This window comes from Salvia splendens, chromosome 2, assembly GCF_004379255.2.
Source record: "Salvia splendens isolate huo1 chromosome 2, SspV2, whole genome shotgun sequence".
NCBI classification, from domain to species: domain Eukaryota; kingdom Viridiplantae; phylum Streptophyta; class Magnoliopsida; order Lamiales; family Lamiaceae; genus Salvia; species Salvia splendens.
Window position 1 is genome coordinate 37,366,341 of NC_056033.1, and position 15,217 is coordinate 37,381,557.

The 15,217-nt window shown below is 34.8% G+C and overlaps 1 protein-coding gene and 1 pseudogene across 7 annotated transcripts; one reads left to right on the top strand and one right to left on the bottom strand.

Moving 5' to 3' along the window:
• The first annotated feature begins 2,420 nt into the window (after positions 1 to 2,420).
• LOC121792584 (pentatricopeptide repeat-containing protein At1g31430-like) lies at positions 2,421 to 8,336 on the top strand. 7 transcript variants are annotated; one of them, XM_042190580.1, is made up of 6 exons: positions 2,421 to 2,794; positions 3,475 to 3,615; positions 3,987 to 5,868; positions 6,522 to 6,598; positions 6,906 to 7,039; positions 8,015 to 8,336. In XM_042190580.1, the coding sequence occupies exons 1-3, from the start codon at positions 2,434 to 2,436 to the stop codon at positions 5,795 to 5,797; spliced, it is 2,313 nt and encodes a 770-aa protein (XP_042046514.1). In that variant the 5' UTR covers positions 2,421 to 2,433; the 3' UTR covers positions 5,798 to 5,868; positions 6,522 to 6,598; positions 6,906 to 7,039; positions 8,015 to 8,336. The 7 variants fall into 7 exon arrangements, with proteins under 7 accessions (XP_042046514.1, XP_042046512.1, XP_042046513.1 ...); XM_042190578.1 differs by having other exon boundaries at positions 6,540 to 6,598; XM_042190579.1 differs by having other exon boundaries at positions 6,540 to 6,598; positions 8,019 to 8,336.
• Positions 8,337 to 12,598: 4,262 nt separating this feature from the next.
• LOC121779466 lies at positions 12,599 to 14,469 on the bottom strand (annotated as a pseudogene).
• Between the last annotated feature and the right edge of the window lie 748 nt (positions 14,470 to 15,217).

A 15,217-nucleotide genomic window follows, 5' to 3' on the forward strand; every position in this document is an offset into this window, starting at 1 on the left:
AATAAAGTAAGAGAAAAAATACGAACAAGAAGACTCTCATCTACATTATTTTCTCTCTTACTTTACTTTCTCTTCATTTTAGCTATTTATTACTCTCTCCGTCCCACTTAAGAAGACATGTTTTTCTTTTTAGTTTATCCCAAATAAGATGACACATTTCATTTTTTGAAAACTTTCTCTCTCTAATTAATTTATCCAACTAATTTTTCTTCTCTCTCAATTATTTTAATACTTACACCCACTTTTTCTCTCTCAAATTAAACGCATTAACCAATAGCTCCTAAAATCCCGAGCCGGCTAAGAATTGTGTCATCTTAGCCGGAAGGAAGGAGTATAAATCTATCACATGGCGCAAGCTAAGCGGTTGATCATCTATACAATATACTATAAAATAGGAGTTTTGGGAGGTTTTGAATAATCATTTTATGCTGAGGGATTAAATGCAATTGATATAAAATTCAGAAATTAATTCTAATAAATATATAATCCTACTTAGTTGGTTTCCCACGTTTCTTCTTATCAGTGGAGATTAGTTTCCCATGTTTCATATATACGTGAGTGAGTGGGAGGTTAGGAAAGATAATTTGATTCAATTTCTCTTCTAAACGTTTCTACATTTCTATTTTCTTCTTCTTGGAAATTAAAAAAAGAGAGAGAGAAAAGAAAAATGGGAACAACAACTTTCATCGACATTATCGTGGCTATTCTTCTTCCTCCACTCGGTGTTTTCCTCAAGTTTGGCTATGGGGTACTTCTATTTCTCTTTCTAATTAATATTTTTTTTCTTTAATTTGATAGTATACAATTACTACTATATTTATATTTGATTTTGGTGAAGTTAACAGGTTGAGTTTTGGATTTGCTTCTTATTGACGCTTCTTTTGGTTACATTCATAGAATCATTTATGCTATATAGTATATTCTCACCCAGTAGACATATTCACCTCCCTCTCCCATTCCCAGGTAAATAAATACTTTTATGCTCTATTTGTCACTTTGATTGATGTTAGTTTGTAGTCACTATAGCTTTATCTTCTTGATTTGGATGGCTAGGGAAGCCTCCACAAAATTATGTGGCGTGAATTGTTTGATTGTGTACTTTCATGGGTCTCATACATTTTATGCTTTGCTCTATGGATGATCGTTTTATTACATATTGATTATTGAAAAATGATGAGTAATTATCCATTGTATTTAATTCTTTATTGTGATAGATTTTTATCTTCCTACTCCATGATTTAATGTTTAAACATTATATTCTGTGATTTGTTTCAAATTTATTATTCTTCAATGTTGATCTGTATAGATTTTTTATTCTCATATAACTAAAATTGTTACTCATATTGTTCATCGTTAATATTGATTCTAATTTGTTTAATTAATTGAAAATTGAAAATTAATGTTTTAAAAATATATTAATCTGTGACTAGTCCTCGTTAATGACTAAAGGTTGGCATTAGTTTTAATATAAGAATGAGTTTCGATTTATTTCATTCCCTATATCTAAATTGTGAGAAAGTTTGTATAAATAGATAAACAATAATTTTGGTAGATGAATAAAAATAAATAAAAAAATATGATTATTACTTAGAGATTAGTTCTTTAAGAGATTAATCATTAATTAATTTAGAGATTTAATCACAAAAAATAATTAATCATTGGACTATTTACTTAATTCTATCGGTGGATTTAATTATAAAGGAATTATTATAACAATTCCTAACAGTTAAATTAAATTAAATTAAGCAAACCTACTCCGATTAGTTAATATCTCTGTCCAATTTTTTATTTAGAATCAAACCCATTTTTATAATTAACTCCAGCCCACAACAACTACTAAGATTCAGCCCAACAGTAAATGATCTAGGGCCCACTAAAATATAAAATAAGCAGCCTAAACAAATTAAATAAAAAAAATGTCCGACTCGAAAATTAAAAGGAGCAACATGAATAGCAAAGATACACCACACTCCTAAACCTAATTTCCTACCCTAATTCTTCCAAAAAAAAACGTCCAAAATTGGTTTTTCACTAAGGGTCAGTCTACTAAGGAAGATAAATAAATACAATTTTTAGATAATTCTATTACTTTAAAATAGATGATTATCAAAATGTACCTAATATTAGTGTAGAAAAACAGAAGTAATACCAGTGTCGATATGCATGCATCCATATTCAAGGGATTTGAATTTGTATAATCGCACAAATATAATGTTTAATTCTTTTTTTGCTATTAGACCAAGAATGTCTTTGGTTAATTATGCACGAGTCCCAATGGCATCAAGCACGAGTCCAATGTCTTTGATTAATTCTTTAATATTCCCTTAAGCCCAATTGCCTCCCCTAAGCCCAATTTCCTCCACTAAGCCCAAACCTTGAAAATGGAGAAGCTAAAACCCCAGCTACTGCTTATTAAAAAATCGAAATATCAATATGTTGCTCCGATCGCTCCTCCGAGTAACCGCCGGCCACGCCTCACCATTCCGGCAATCTCAGTGGCAGCTGACCTATTGCCGGAGCATGGCCTTGGAAACCTCTAAAGGTGGTTCAGAGAAACCCCAGCCAAAATTCGATAAGAAAGCACAGTCGAAACCCGATCTAAAGGATAAGAAGCCTGAACAAGTGCTGGCGACCATCCTTGAATCTATCTCTAAACAATATGTGGAGCTCCGCTGCCGCCTGCTAGCGGAGGATAAGAAGAACCCCGCCCTTGACGTGGGGCGCCCTCTCTTCCCTTCCGCTCCGTCTCTCTCGTTGCTCACTGATAATGATGTCAACCTTTACTCTAATTCAGGTAATACATTGTTTTTTAAATAACTCAATATCGTTTATTGGTTGCAAGTAGGTTTGCTGTTCTTATCTGCTTTCATTTTGTTAGTTTCCGTCGGGAAATGTATTTTTCATCGCGTTTGAGCAGACCTAAAATGTGAATCAGCTGTTTGTGCATTCGGCACTCATGTAGCTTCCGTTTGATGACAAATTTTTTATTAGCTGTTTAGTTTGGTTTACTTAAACTCAGTTATGTGGTGAGAATGATCGTTGATTTGAATCTCATTGACTTGCAAAGTGTGGCCGTGGCATTTTCTTCATGATCAGTTCAATATGTCATGTGTTGTCTACAAACTTCCTGTGTGGGGAGCGTGATGTATATATAGATATAAAAAACATAAAAAAATAAATAGTCGTTGGTAATTTTGATTTTGTTTTTGAAAAAAACTAAAATTGAAATCGATGGCCACATGCCGGCCACCTATTGAACATCAGAACCACGTGCAAACTTGTTTGTGGTGTGGATATTGCGTGCATAAGCACTACAACGAAGTACTTACTTATTGCCTAAGCATGCGGGTGCATGCTTACTGCATCTACTAAGCACGCAGATGTGGATGCTCTTAGTTAAATTCCTACGAGAATTCTCAATTTCCCAATCCCCACTCGTAAATGACCACAGTCACTAATTTACATACAACGCAGACAATTTCGCACTGCCACATCCCCACCACCATGGCACCAACGCCGACCGCTTGACCCCACCATACCACTGCACTGCATTCATGCATTACCCGTGCCTGCTTGCTGACTCCACCTCCCAGTCTACAATAGGAATCATCCAAGGTACAGTAGCTAAAAAAACTTGTTTCACGTATTGAAATTACTCAGGGTTCCCTCCTTGCATTTAGAAGGTTCAGTTTCTTGCATATGTTTTTACCAAGCAGAATAATTCCATGGAAACATAAATGGAGAAGAGAACTATGTTCTGTCTTGCTCTGTATGCTCAAATGTGGAAGGTGTATAGGCTCGAAGTATTCACTGAATGTGCACATTTCTTTTACTAAAATAAAACCTAACTGGGGTCTGGAAGTAATTCTTTTAACTGTGAGATGAGGTGTGTATGCTGTCATAACTGGGGGAGGTCGTGTCATTGTAGAAGTCTCTTCACTTTATAAAGAGAGCAAAAAATTACTGGATGTTGCTATTGTTTCCAGGCTATCTCATTCCGAAATTTCAATTCTCAACCTTTGCAGAAGTATCATCCCTGCTGACAAAGAAAACATGCATAGACCTCATAAAGAAATGCAAATCCATGACTTGTTTCAAGCAGATCCAAGCCCAGGTCTTCACTCATGGTCTCCACAGCAACATTGATGTCTTGCACAAGCTCGTGGCATTTGCCACAGATGCTGACTTAAGCTATGCTGACATGATATTTGCTCAGATTGAGCTCCCAACTTTGTTTATCTATAATGTGATGATCAAGGCACATGTGAAATCTAGTAGTTGCAGAAAAGCCCTTTCGTTGTTTGATAAGTTACGTCTCAACGGATTGGTGCCCGATAATTATACATATCCTTTTGTCTTTAAGGCTGCAGGAAGGTTGAGGATGGTTCCTGAAGGGGAAAAGCTTCATGGGTTTGCTTTGAAAAGTGGGGATCTTGATGATTGCTATGTTTGTAATTCGGTTCTAGATTTGTATAGGGAATTAGGATGTGTCCAGAATTTGGCGAAAGTGTTTGATGAAATCCCTACAAGAGACTTAATCTCATGGAATGTCTTGATTTCTGGGTTTGTAAAGAGCAGCAGGTTTGAGGATGCTGTTAATGTTTATAGGAGGATCAGACTAGAGACAAGTTTGCAACCTGACGAGGCCACAATTGTAAGCACTTTATCTGCATGTACAGCACTAAAGAACTTGGATCTTGGTCGTGAAATCCATGATTATGTGAGTAAAAAATTGGGGATTACTATGATTATCGGAAATGCATTGATGGATATGTATGCTAAGTGTGGATGCATAGAGATTGCCAGAGGAATATTTGATGCCATGCCAGAAAAAAATGTTATTTGTTGGACTAGTATGGTTTCAGCTTACACAAATTTGGGTTGTTTGGATGAAGCTAGGGCTTTATTTGAGAGGAGCTCTGTCAAAGATCTTGTTTTATGGACAACCATGATCAATGGGTACGTACAGTTCAACATGGTTGATGAAGCCATGACCTTGTTTAGGTGCATGCAAATGAATGGCATTAAACCTGACAAATATACCCTTGTTACTCTGCTCACAGGATGTGCTCAATTAAGAGCGCTGGAACAAGGTGAATGGATTCATGCTTACTTGAAAGAAATTGGAATTATTATTGATGCAGTGGTTGGTACTGCTCTTATGGAGATGTATGCAAAATGTGGTTGCTTAGAGAAGTCTTTGCAGATTTTCTATCAACTGAACCAGAAAGATGCAGCATCATGGACGTCTATGATATGTGCACTTGCCATGAATGGAGATGCAGAAAAGGCTGTACAATTATTCACAGAAATGACACAGCTCGGGATTAGACCTGATGATATCACCTTCGTTGGTGTTTTAAGTGCCTGCAGTCATGGAGGGCTAGTTGAGGAAGGCCGTAAGCATTTTGATTCAATGACTAAGGTTTATCAACTTGAGCCAAAGTTGGAGCACTATGGTTGCCTGATAGACCTTCTAGGTCGTGCTGGACTCATGGAAGAAGCTGAACAGATTATAAGAGAGATACCAAATCAAGATAACAAGTTTGTCATCCCACTTTACGGTTCTCTGCTTAGTGCATGCAGGAACTATGAAAATGTTGAAATTGGTGAACGTATTGCCAAGAAGCTTCTAGAGGTTGAGTCCAGTGATTCTAGTGGTCATACACTTTTAGCCAATATATATGCAGCTGCCAATAGGTGGGAAGATGTAAAGAAAGTCAGAAGGAAAATGGATACCATGGGGTCCAAGAAGTTTCCTGGGTGCAGTGCACTTGAAATTGGTGGCCTTTACTAAATCTGGTTCAAACCTAACGAGCAGATTGTAAATCAGTACTTGAGTGCACGCGGTTGGAAGTTGGAAGCCAGGTATCTAATAATATATGATAGTGCAGTTTGGCCTATAACACATTCTCATGATTGATTGATGATGTTATGTTGTCCAAACAGTATCATAGATTTCTATTTCTCATCTTCTATTATTGCATATTCAGTTAAATTGCGGAAGATTAAGTTCGTATTTTTCATTATTTTTTCTTGATTCATCCTGGTTTATCTAACTGAGTTGTAATTTGGAAATGATAGTCCCATTTAATAGATATGACAAACTAACAACTGGTTGTTGGCTATGAAAAACAAATGATATTTTCCTAGATTCTCATTTTTTGCTTTTCAATTGTATGATACTTAGCTGTATTCCAAATTTCCAATCTCTTCACACTGAAGAAAGTTGTTCCTCTACTATGTGAATGCACGTCTTTGATCTATTCTACTTTACACAACTTAATGTGATTCCTCTGAAAAATTTTCTTTTTGTGGAGTGTCTGTTCGAACCTTATAGTTTAAGGATGTTGAACTGATTAGATTCCATATCTAATAATCATTGTGATTCTGCATTTTGTGCGAACTTCATAATAGTTGAGAATAAAGTTGAAGAATTTGTAGTACGTACTGATGCTCTTCTTGTCATTTTTTCTTTAGCCTTAATATTGATGAAGAATGTTTTTATAACGCCTTAACAGTTATCTCTTCTGAAACAGCATCACGACCTTTTGGGATAGATCTGAAGTAGTCAAGCTGCAGAGATTTAAATTATGAGGTGAGTTAGATAATTCTGATATAAGAATTGGAATGTCTGATGTAGGTTTACTGTGTAATTTAGAAAAGTTTGCATGTCGTGGATGTATTCAGTTTACTGATTATTTTGATTCTGTATAATGGGCTGGTAGCTTATTTGCTAAAGATTTTGAGGTTGAGTTCAAAAACTACTCAATATTGTACTCCGTATCTGGTATTGGTGACTTGTGACAACATTTTGTTCCCTTGCAAGACTTCCTTGTCTCCTAATATCTTACTGATTCTCAGGGATTCCATGATAAACTTAAAAGCTGTAACTTATCCTGTAGGTGGTAAAGCTAATGGTCAGTTTGGTTACAGACTGCAAGATCGACTAAAGGGGCGCAGGCTGGGTGAGGGCATTGAAATTGTAGAGGGACGAAAATTTATGCTGCTTCAGTGTTCCACCCTGAAGCCTTGAAATGTATGGTTTCTATGATGAAATCTTGGATTTCTGTTGAGAAATTTGTATGTGTGCTTATGGCTTGAAAGTACATTTCCATCCATATGTTTGTTTGAAGCCCTGATCTGTCACAAAACAAGTCTAGTATCTTTAATCAACCATCCTAAACGAGTCACAGTGTAATTAATAAAAATTAAAGTATGATCAGCAACTTGAGCAGAGGCCTCCACTCCTTCTCTAGCCTCTACCCTCAGTGAAAAGCCCTTATACGGAAACATATCTAGCCTTATCAACTAGTCTGCCAACTCATCAAGCTACCAAGTTGGAAAGACATGGAATGGATAGATAAAGAATCAGGGTGCATATGAGAGAAAAGTAAACTAAATAATCATGATAACTGGAGGGAGAAAAGTTGGATTCTTGTAATACTTGGCTTCATGTGGGATTGTATATTAGAGTGCTGGAATTTAGGGCTTTACCTTAGATTACTTCTCACATTTTCCTTCTCTTATTCTGCTGGAAAGAAGATAAGATGCTGTAACAAACCATTGGCCGATTCAGTTTACTGGCTACTCAACTCATGAAAGATGTAGGGTCAAACCTAGTTCACTTGGCTTGATTTCTTATATTTCATATTTGAACTGCAATACTTTCTATGTTATTAAATGTCTCATATTATTTCATAAAATTGTCAAAAATGTTTATGCGTGGTGAAGGATATGGTGGTGCATTTATTAACTTAAGTAAAACCTGAACTTGGAAGAGAAACTTGCTATCGTTCACTGTTCTGTATTTACAGCCATATTTGTTGCTGTAAGCAGCTGCCTGCTGTTATTAATATACTCTCATCTTAGACTATCATATGTTATTGGTATAAACATTATACATGCTATAATCATTTGCAAATTTGTTCTTTTACCTCTCTATTGACCTCATCGTTTTTGTTCTTTTTATAACTTGCTGCACTGAATCGATTGAAAAATATATTTGGTTTAGGAAGGCTAGAAGCAGAGAAAATAGCTCTTCAAACTACAGTCCAAGTTTAACGTAGACGTCTTCAGCCGGCCATATCTACTGGTCATCTGATGGAAGCGGATAGTAAAGCTGCCTATCTTCACAATCTTTGTGAAGAGCTGCACTTTGACCCACAGAAGGCCGTAGAAATTCATGAAAGTTTATTTAATTATATTGAGCTTTATTATAAAAGGCATTTATAGTTTAGTTTCTCATACTATTTTCAGTTGATTAAAGTTCATGATATACTTAACTCGTGAAAGTATTAATACTGTTTATGTATTTGCTATACAAGTTTTATTGACAACTTGTTTTTAAAAGAATTTATCTTCTTTACCCGTAGAAATTTTACGGAGAAAACTTCAGTAACTGGTACCTGTTAAACTTGAAATCATTTATGACGATGTAAAAACTTTGGAGCAGATACAGATTATGTTCTGCATTTCAAAGCAAACAGTCGAAGCAACTCATGCATATATCCGCAGAGGTGTATTTGAGAAGGTGATTTCTTTCATTCTTTTCCTTCAATTCTTATTATAATGTGCCAGATATGGATTCATTAATAATTAAAGATATCCAACAACGCTTTGTGATGTTAAGTAATTTGGATCGAGGATGTTCTGGCTTAGTAATTATTCAAGTAATCAGGTTTGCAATTGTATGTTTCCAATACTTAGCATGTCATAATTGCTTCTGGTGTATATGGATATGACGCCAAGGCTTGACGACATTTTTCTGCAACTGCAAGCACACCGATGTTTGCAAAAACAGAGTTTTGCAGTCTTCGCTTGCAAATTTGGCGACTACTTGTGCTCGCCAAAGTAGTAGGTATGCTATCCACTCGCACATGTACTCATATGCCTGTGGATGATCGCGCTAAAAGCACGATGTTTTTTAGCGTTATAATTACAATATTTCCTAAATCGTGATGTAGTTAATTAGGATAGTTTTAGGTGCGATTATTTTACGCTGTACTAGTATATATTTGACCTTTAAAAAATAAAATCTATGCTATATATATGTGTATTACAAAAGTGGAGAGGAGTTTATTGCAGATGAGTTAATGTGCATTTGGCCATATTCTAAACCTGCAGGTTGTCGTATTCAATAAAGCCCAAAAACATGCTATCTCATAAGCACTGCACATTTAGGTCTACAAATACACACTTTCCTCTTGGAGTAAAATCCTCCTCCTCCTTTCAATTGGTTTTGTTGCATATTCCGTGAAACAACTCAGATTTGTAAAATTTGAAAGACAAATTAATTGCAAGTGATGGGATGGATGGTCCAAGAAGTTGTCAACCTATCTCAAAGTAGACAATACATAACACAATCCACTATTGGTCTCTGTTTTTGTTGGCCGAGGCAGTCTCATGATGGACCCCAATAATTTTGTTTCAGATTAATTGGATTTTCTAGTATGTTTTTTTTTCCTGTGTTCACGGTTAAGAGTCTCAATTCTTTCAAATACAGAAAGTGAAGAAATGTGAGTTAAATGGAGTAAATACTAGTAGTAAATTATGAGTCTTATTTTCATATATTGCTATTAATTTTATAATAAAAATATAAGTGAAATGCGAGACTACCAAATTCATGATAAAAGCAAAAATAAGACTCCTGTTATTTGATTGAACGAATTAGAAAAATGAGACCCCTATTACCTGACGGATTATGTTGAATTTTATTTTTATAATTTCTTAGCCTCGTGTGAGAGGAGCAGGCTAGCATCAAATTGGGTGGAATTTAGGGTAGTTGATTGGTGTACCAATTTTGGAATGGCTAGAGTCAAAATTCACTTTTTTCTTTGATTTTTTTTTTGCTTTCCTTTTTCCTTTAACCTACCTTGCCATTTTAATTTAATTTTTTACTGCAGCCAATTTTAATTATTGTGTGTATTTTTGTTTTAAACTTTTTTTTAGATTTAGTTTCTTTTGTATGTTTTTGTATAAATGTGGTGTATTGTGGGTCCGATCGTACCAATTTATTTTAAAAAAAATTGGTAGAATATTTTACAATAGATTGATTTGATTATTCTCTTTTACAGAGCCATTGTGCTATGTTTTTTTTTCCTATTTTTATGCGATAAAATTTTTAATGTCATACTTACATTAAAAAAACGACTTTATATTTTTATGTGGCACAATGATAAAAGAATAAGCAATAACAGGAAAACAGCAGTGTCTGATGATGCGTACTGTTTATTGATAATCACTGTTTTATTCTATGAAGAATGTGTGCAGCTCCAGTGATATAAATATAATTTTGTTATGCGTATTTCTCCAGTGAAACAAATACACACGTGACTAATTTAACATATACCCAAGTAGTAGTATTATGTTTTTTCTTTGTCATTGATTTTGACTAATGTAGTATTCGAATTTCTATTATTTTACGGAAATTGTTTACAAAATTTAAATTAATACTGTATAATATTAAAAAAAAATTAATGAATTTGAAAAATTGGATTGATTTAGAGAGAGCTTGACTTTGAATATATGTATATTATATGTGAAAAATGGATAAAGAAAGAAAGAAATAACAACGTTGGACGGAAGCAAAAAATGCGTACAACAAAAGTGGGAGGGAAGAAGAAGAGCAGCCTTATAACATTAAATGAATCCTGCTGTTTCCTTGTTGGCAGGTATCATTTGCAGCCCTCCCTGCCATCTATATCCCTCTCTCTCCTTCTCATCACTCTCCATTTTCACTTCAAGCCATGGTACTACTACTGCCTTCTCTCTCTCTCTCTAGAAATTGTTTTTTTTATTTTTTGGTTTGAAGATATGATTTAATTAAACTGATGATCTGCAGTCGGAGATCCCAGGGTGGCTGTCTGCGCTTCTCACTGAGAAATTCTTCAGTCCCTGCATAATTCACCAAGACGAGAAGAAAAACGAAAAGAATGTTTTTTGCTTTGATTGCTGCGCCGGCATTTGCCCCTACTGCTTCTCTCATCACCGCTCTCACCGCCTCTTGCAGGTGTCTCCAGCCTCTCTCTCTCTCTCTCTCTGTAATTTCATGCTTACTAATTAACATGGTAGCTTGAATTTTGTAGATAAGGAGATACATGTACCACGATGTGATAAGGATTAGAGAAGCAGAGAAATTGATGGACTGTGCTCAAGTTCAAGTAACCAATTACTATTACTCTCAAAGCTAGGTAGGAAGCCTAGGCTAGGATCATATCATAATTAACTTTGTTGGTTTTTTGCAGTATTATAAAACTAACAGTGCAAAAGTAGTGTTCTTGAATCGGAGGCCGCCAACAAGGCCAAGCAAGGCTTGCAGCAGCTTTTGCATCAATTGCCACAAAAATTTGCAGGACTCCTATCTCTTCTGCTGTCTCTATTGCAAGGCACGTACGCCCATAATCGACACAGATTTTATTTATTTTAATGGCTGATGATGAAACGGTTTGTCTGCACAGATTCGACATTTAGAGAGAAATGGGAGGAAGGTTTCGATGTGCCTTCGCAAGTGCAATTTGGCTGCGTTTTCGGAAGATGGGGTATTGACGGCTGAACAGGAGCGTGGGCTTCTAATAACGAGGAAGAAAAGGAGCAATCATCATATCCGGTCCATGTGCACGCCGGTTTACGTTATGAACCGGAGGAAGAGCACTCCTCACCGTGCTCCACTCTATTGACCCCACAATTCCTATGTCACTTCCCGAGTTCGCCTCAAATCTTATTTTTCTTAGCCTCCGGTTCTGGTAGGAATAATATGTTTAAATTTACCATGGGTGAAAAATTATGATTTCGTAAGATTCTTGCCTAATTTTGGAATGTTTTGTCTATCAAACACGTATTCATAGGTATTTTCTTCTTTTTTTTGAAAAAAAACAAGAATTCTCAAATTTATTGCATGCTTCGAATTTAATTTTGGTTTAAATATTACTGAAGAAATCGGATATTGTATGTCTTTCTTTTTATATCTCCCTATATATATACTATTATGCGTGAGGTATAGTTATCCACTTATTGTACTTCCTCCCTCCATATTACTCACATTTTTCATTTTAGGTCATAAATTTTGTATTGATTATATTGGTCTTTTAAGTGTAATGAGAGATTAATTAATAATGAAATATTTAATTATCTCTAATATATTAATTAAATATTTTAATTTTTAATTTTAGTTAAAATAGAAATAGTATAAGTAGTTTGTGATGAGTTTAAATAGGAAAGTGCTAATAACACCAGATATGAAATAGTAGCTAGATAGGCTGTCGGCGAGGAGGATGAAAAGTTGGAACGTCCAAGCAAGTTTCTTTCTTTACTAAGGTATTAGTCAAATTGATCGTTAACGGAAGGATTATAGGTCAAATAATACATTTAATTTTAGATACTTACAAAATTTATATACTCAATCCCTCCATCTCCATTAATTAACTTGAGTTATTTATTTTTCTTTATAATAAAAATACTAATATTTACTTTATTTTCTTTTGAGTAAAAGCCAAATCTGGTCCTCAATATATGTTTATTTTATGATTTTGGTCATAAACTTTATCTTTTGAATTTTTGCATCCTGAACATTTCAACTAGGATCACAATCGGTCCTACACTAACTGTTCCGTCTATATTTAACGGTCAACGCATCATCTTCTCTGTCAAAAGCCGGGTGGCTGAGAATGCAGCTGAGCAGCTGCGTCCCTCTCAGCGCATTCGTCAGCAGAAGATGCCCCTCCGGCGGCCCCTCCTCCATCTCCCACATAAACTCCGTAGGAAAGCTCCCTATAATTGTACTGTTCCACCTCCGAGCTCTCCAGCTTCTTCATCCACCCCACCTTGATGAAGAACACCGTGAAATCCCCATTCAATTTCTTCCAGATCCTCCGCTGCACGCTGTAACCGAACTTCCCGTCATTGTGTTGCCACCACAACGCGTCGATTTTCCGAAGCGCCTCGGGAGGGATGAATTGGACCTCTGAGAAGAAGACGTAGCCGCGCTTCACGGCGGCGTCGCCGGCGAGCGCGATGATGTAGGACCAATTATGATTCGAGTTGAAATGTTCATGATGCAAAATTCAAAAGATAAAGTGTAGGACCGATTGCGATCCGAGTTGAAATGTTCAGGATGCAAAAAATCAAAAGATAAAGTCTATGACCAAAATCGTAAAATGAGCATATGTTCAGGACCAATTTTGACCTTTACTCTTTTCTTTTCACATAACATACTAATACATATACTAACTAAATACTTGTCCTTAATTCTCATTCTCAAAAGAAAACACCTCAAGTACTTAGGACAGAAAGAATACTATTTTTGAAAATTTTCAGTTTAAAAAATTTGATTTATAAGAGATTTATATCTCAAAATTATCCGATAATTATGTGTACAAATTTGTTTATTTTATGTGTGGCCTAACATCATGAACTTTATATACGTGTCCAATGTAACATCATGAACTATATCGATCACAGCAACGGTAGTTAATTTCGTAGGATCTCATCTGAATTGACAAATGACAATGCCTGAGTTTGTTTGTACTTCTTAGTAAATTCTGTGAAAGTTTGTATATTTGAAATATGAGAAATGAAGACATTGTGAAATGATTTAGTTATTCCATGAAATTTATTTAATGTTGAAAAAGTTATGTCATTCTAAAATAGATTTCGCCAGGTCATGCACTAAGGTGAATCATTAATTATATTTACATTGATATGTAGCAGTTACTAACACCACGAAATATTTAAAACTTCCAAATACTACTATATAGTACTCCGTATATAAAAATTCACCATTAACACAATCATTTCTTTCAAAGAATGGTCAAGTTTTGGCTAAACCAATTTTGCAATATGTATTGTCTGTGTCCACATCCACTCTCTATATATTCTTTCTTTTAGTAATGATAATTGATAAGTTTCACATAAAATCGATACAAGAAAGATTATGATATAATTAATGCATATTTTAAAAAATTGACAAGTCATAAAAATTCAGATAGATACTGTTTTTTCTAAACAAAATTCGACCAGTAAACCACAAAAAATGGTGATTGATTTCTTAAAAAAATGCTAGCATTCTCCAATATACAAAAAAATTAAAAAATTAATTATGGGAGGGGGGATGAGTCTTGGGTGGCAAATAATCAAGGTTGAAACCTGCAACATCTTCTCCTCGTTTCTTTTGAGGAATCCTAAAACTCCTTTTAGAAACTGAATTTTCCACACTCTCTCCTACTGATTTTTCTCCCAAATCACGATTGATCAGCTTCTCATCATTTCCCTGCATACACAATTTAACACCAACATATATATGAGAAATTGAGAATCGTCATCACTTTCATTTATTCATTAGAGAGAGAATTGAATTACCTTTATAAGAAACTCCTTAGCAAGAGGATGATTGTTAGCCACAGAGATAACTCTAGCATTGCTTGAATGAAGAGAGACAAGTAGAACAAGTAGAGCAATATTAGTGATCCACATTTTGATGCAATACACAAATCAGATTCAGATTTATATATATATATATATATATCGCTATAAAACAGTAATTCAGGTAATATGATAGCCAAAAATTGTGGGGGAAATGGAACACTATAAAGTTGGAGATTTGGTCCAATTAATCTGTTTAGATCATCATGGACAAAGATAAAAAGAGATGGAAAATTTAATTTTGGGATCACAAAGAAACTACAATCCTTGTGCTTATATATGATGAACAGCTGAAGACTCCAAAATAGAGATTTTTTCCATTTTGTCCCCTCGAAACAAAATTAATTAGTAAACAAAGCATAAAGTGAAAAAACATGAACAATATGAAAATAAGAGGCTGTCGAGTTTGTTGCCATCGAGGAATAATTAATTCACCTTTATTTCGCTTGTGTTTGTGTGTTGTGCTTCCTGATTTCTAGTTCTTGCTTCCCCACCATGTTGCATGCATGTGACAAATTTCTCATTTTTTTTCAATTTTAAACGTGAGAATATATGATCTACTATTAGTTTATTGCTACGTGTGAGATTTTGTGTTAAATTTAAAGTAATTGATTGTGTTTAGTACATTAGATTATTCTATGAAACATTTTCGTTTTCTTTTTTTTGTGTACATTTTTAATGGTATGTTGGTGCAATGAAATCCTCCATGGTATATACAAGACAAGGAATGCATGGTGAATTAAATAAACAAGTCAAATATGTATTTATGCTTTTGATGTATGCATCCTTTCAAGTTGTG

What these genes read in the sequence shown, in the direction of transcription:
- LOC121792584 (XM_042190580.1), top strand. Translation starts at nt 2,434, where the DNA reads ATGTTGCTCCGATCGCTCCTCCGAGTAACCGCCGGCCACGCCTCACCA. An exon ending in CAACCTTTACTCTAATTCAG is followed by an intron (nt 2,795 to 3,474) that starts GTAATACATTGT and finishes CATACAACGCAG; the next exon opens with ACAATTTCGCACTGCCACAT. An exon ending in TACAATAGGAATCATCCAAG is followed by an intron (nt 3,616 to 3,986) that starts GTACAGTAGCTA and finishes TATTGTTTCCAG; the next exon opens with GCTATCTCATTCCGAAATTT.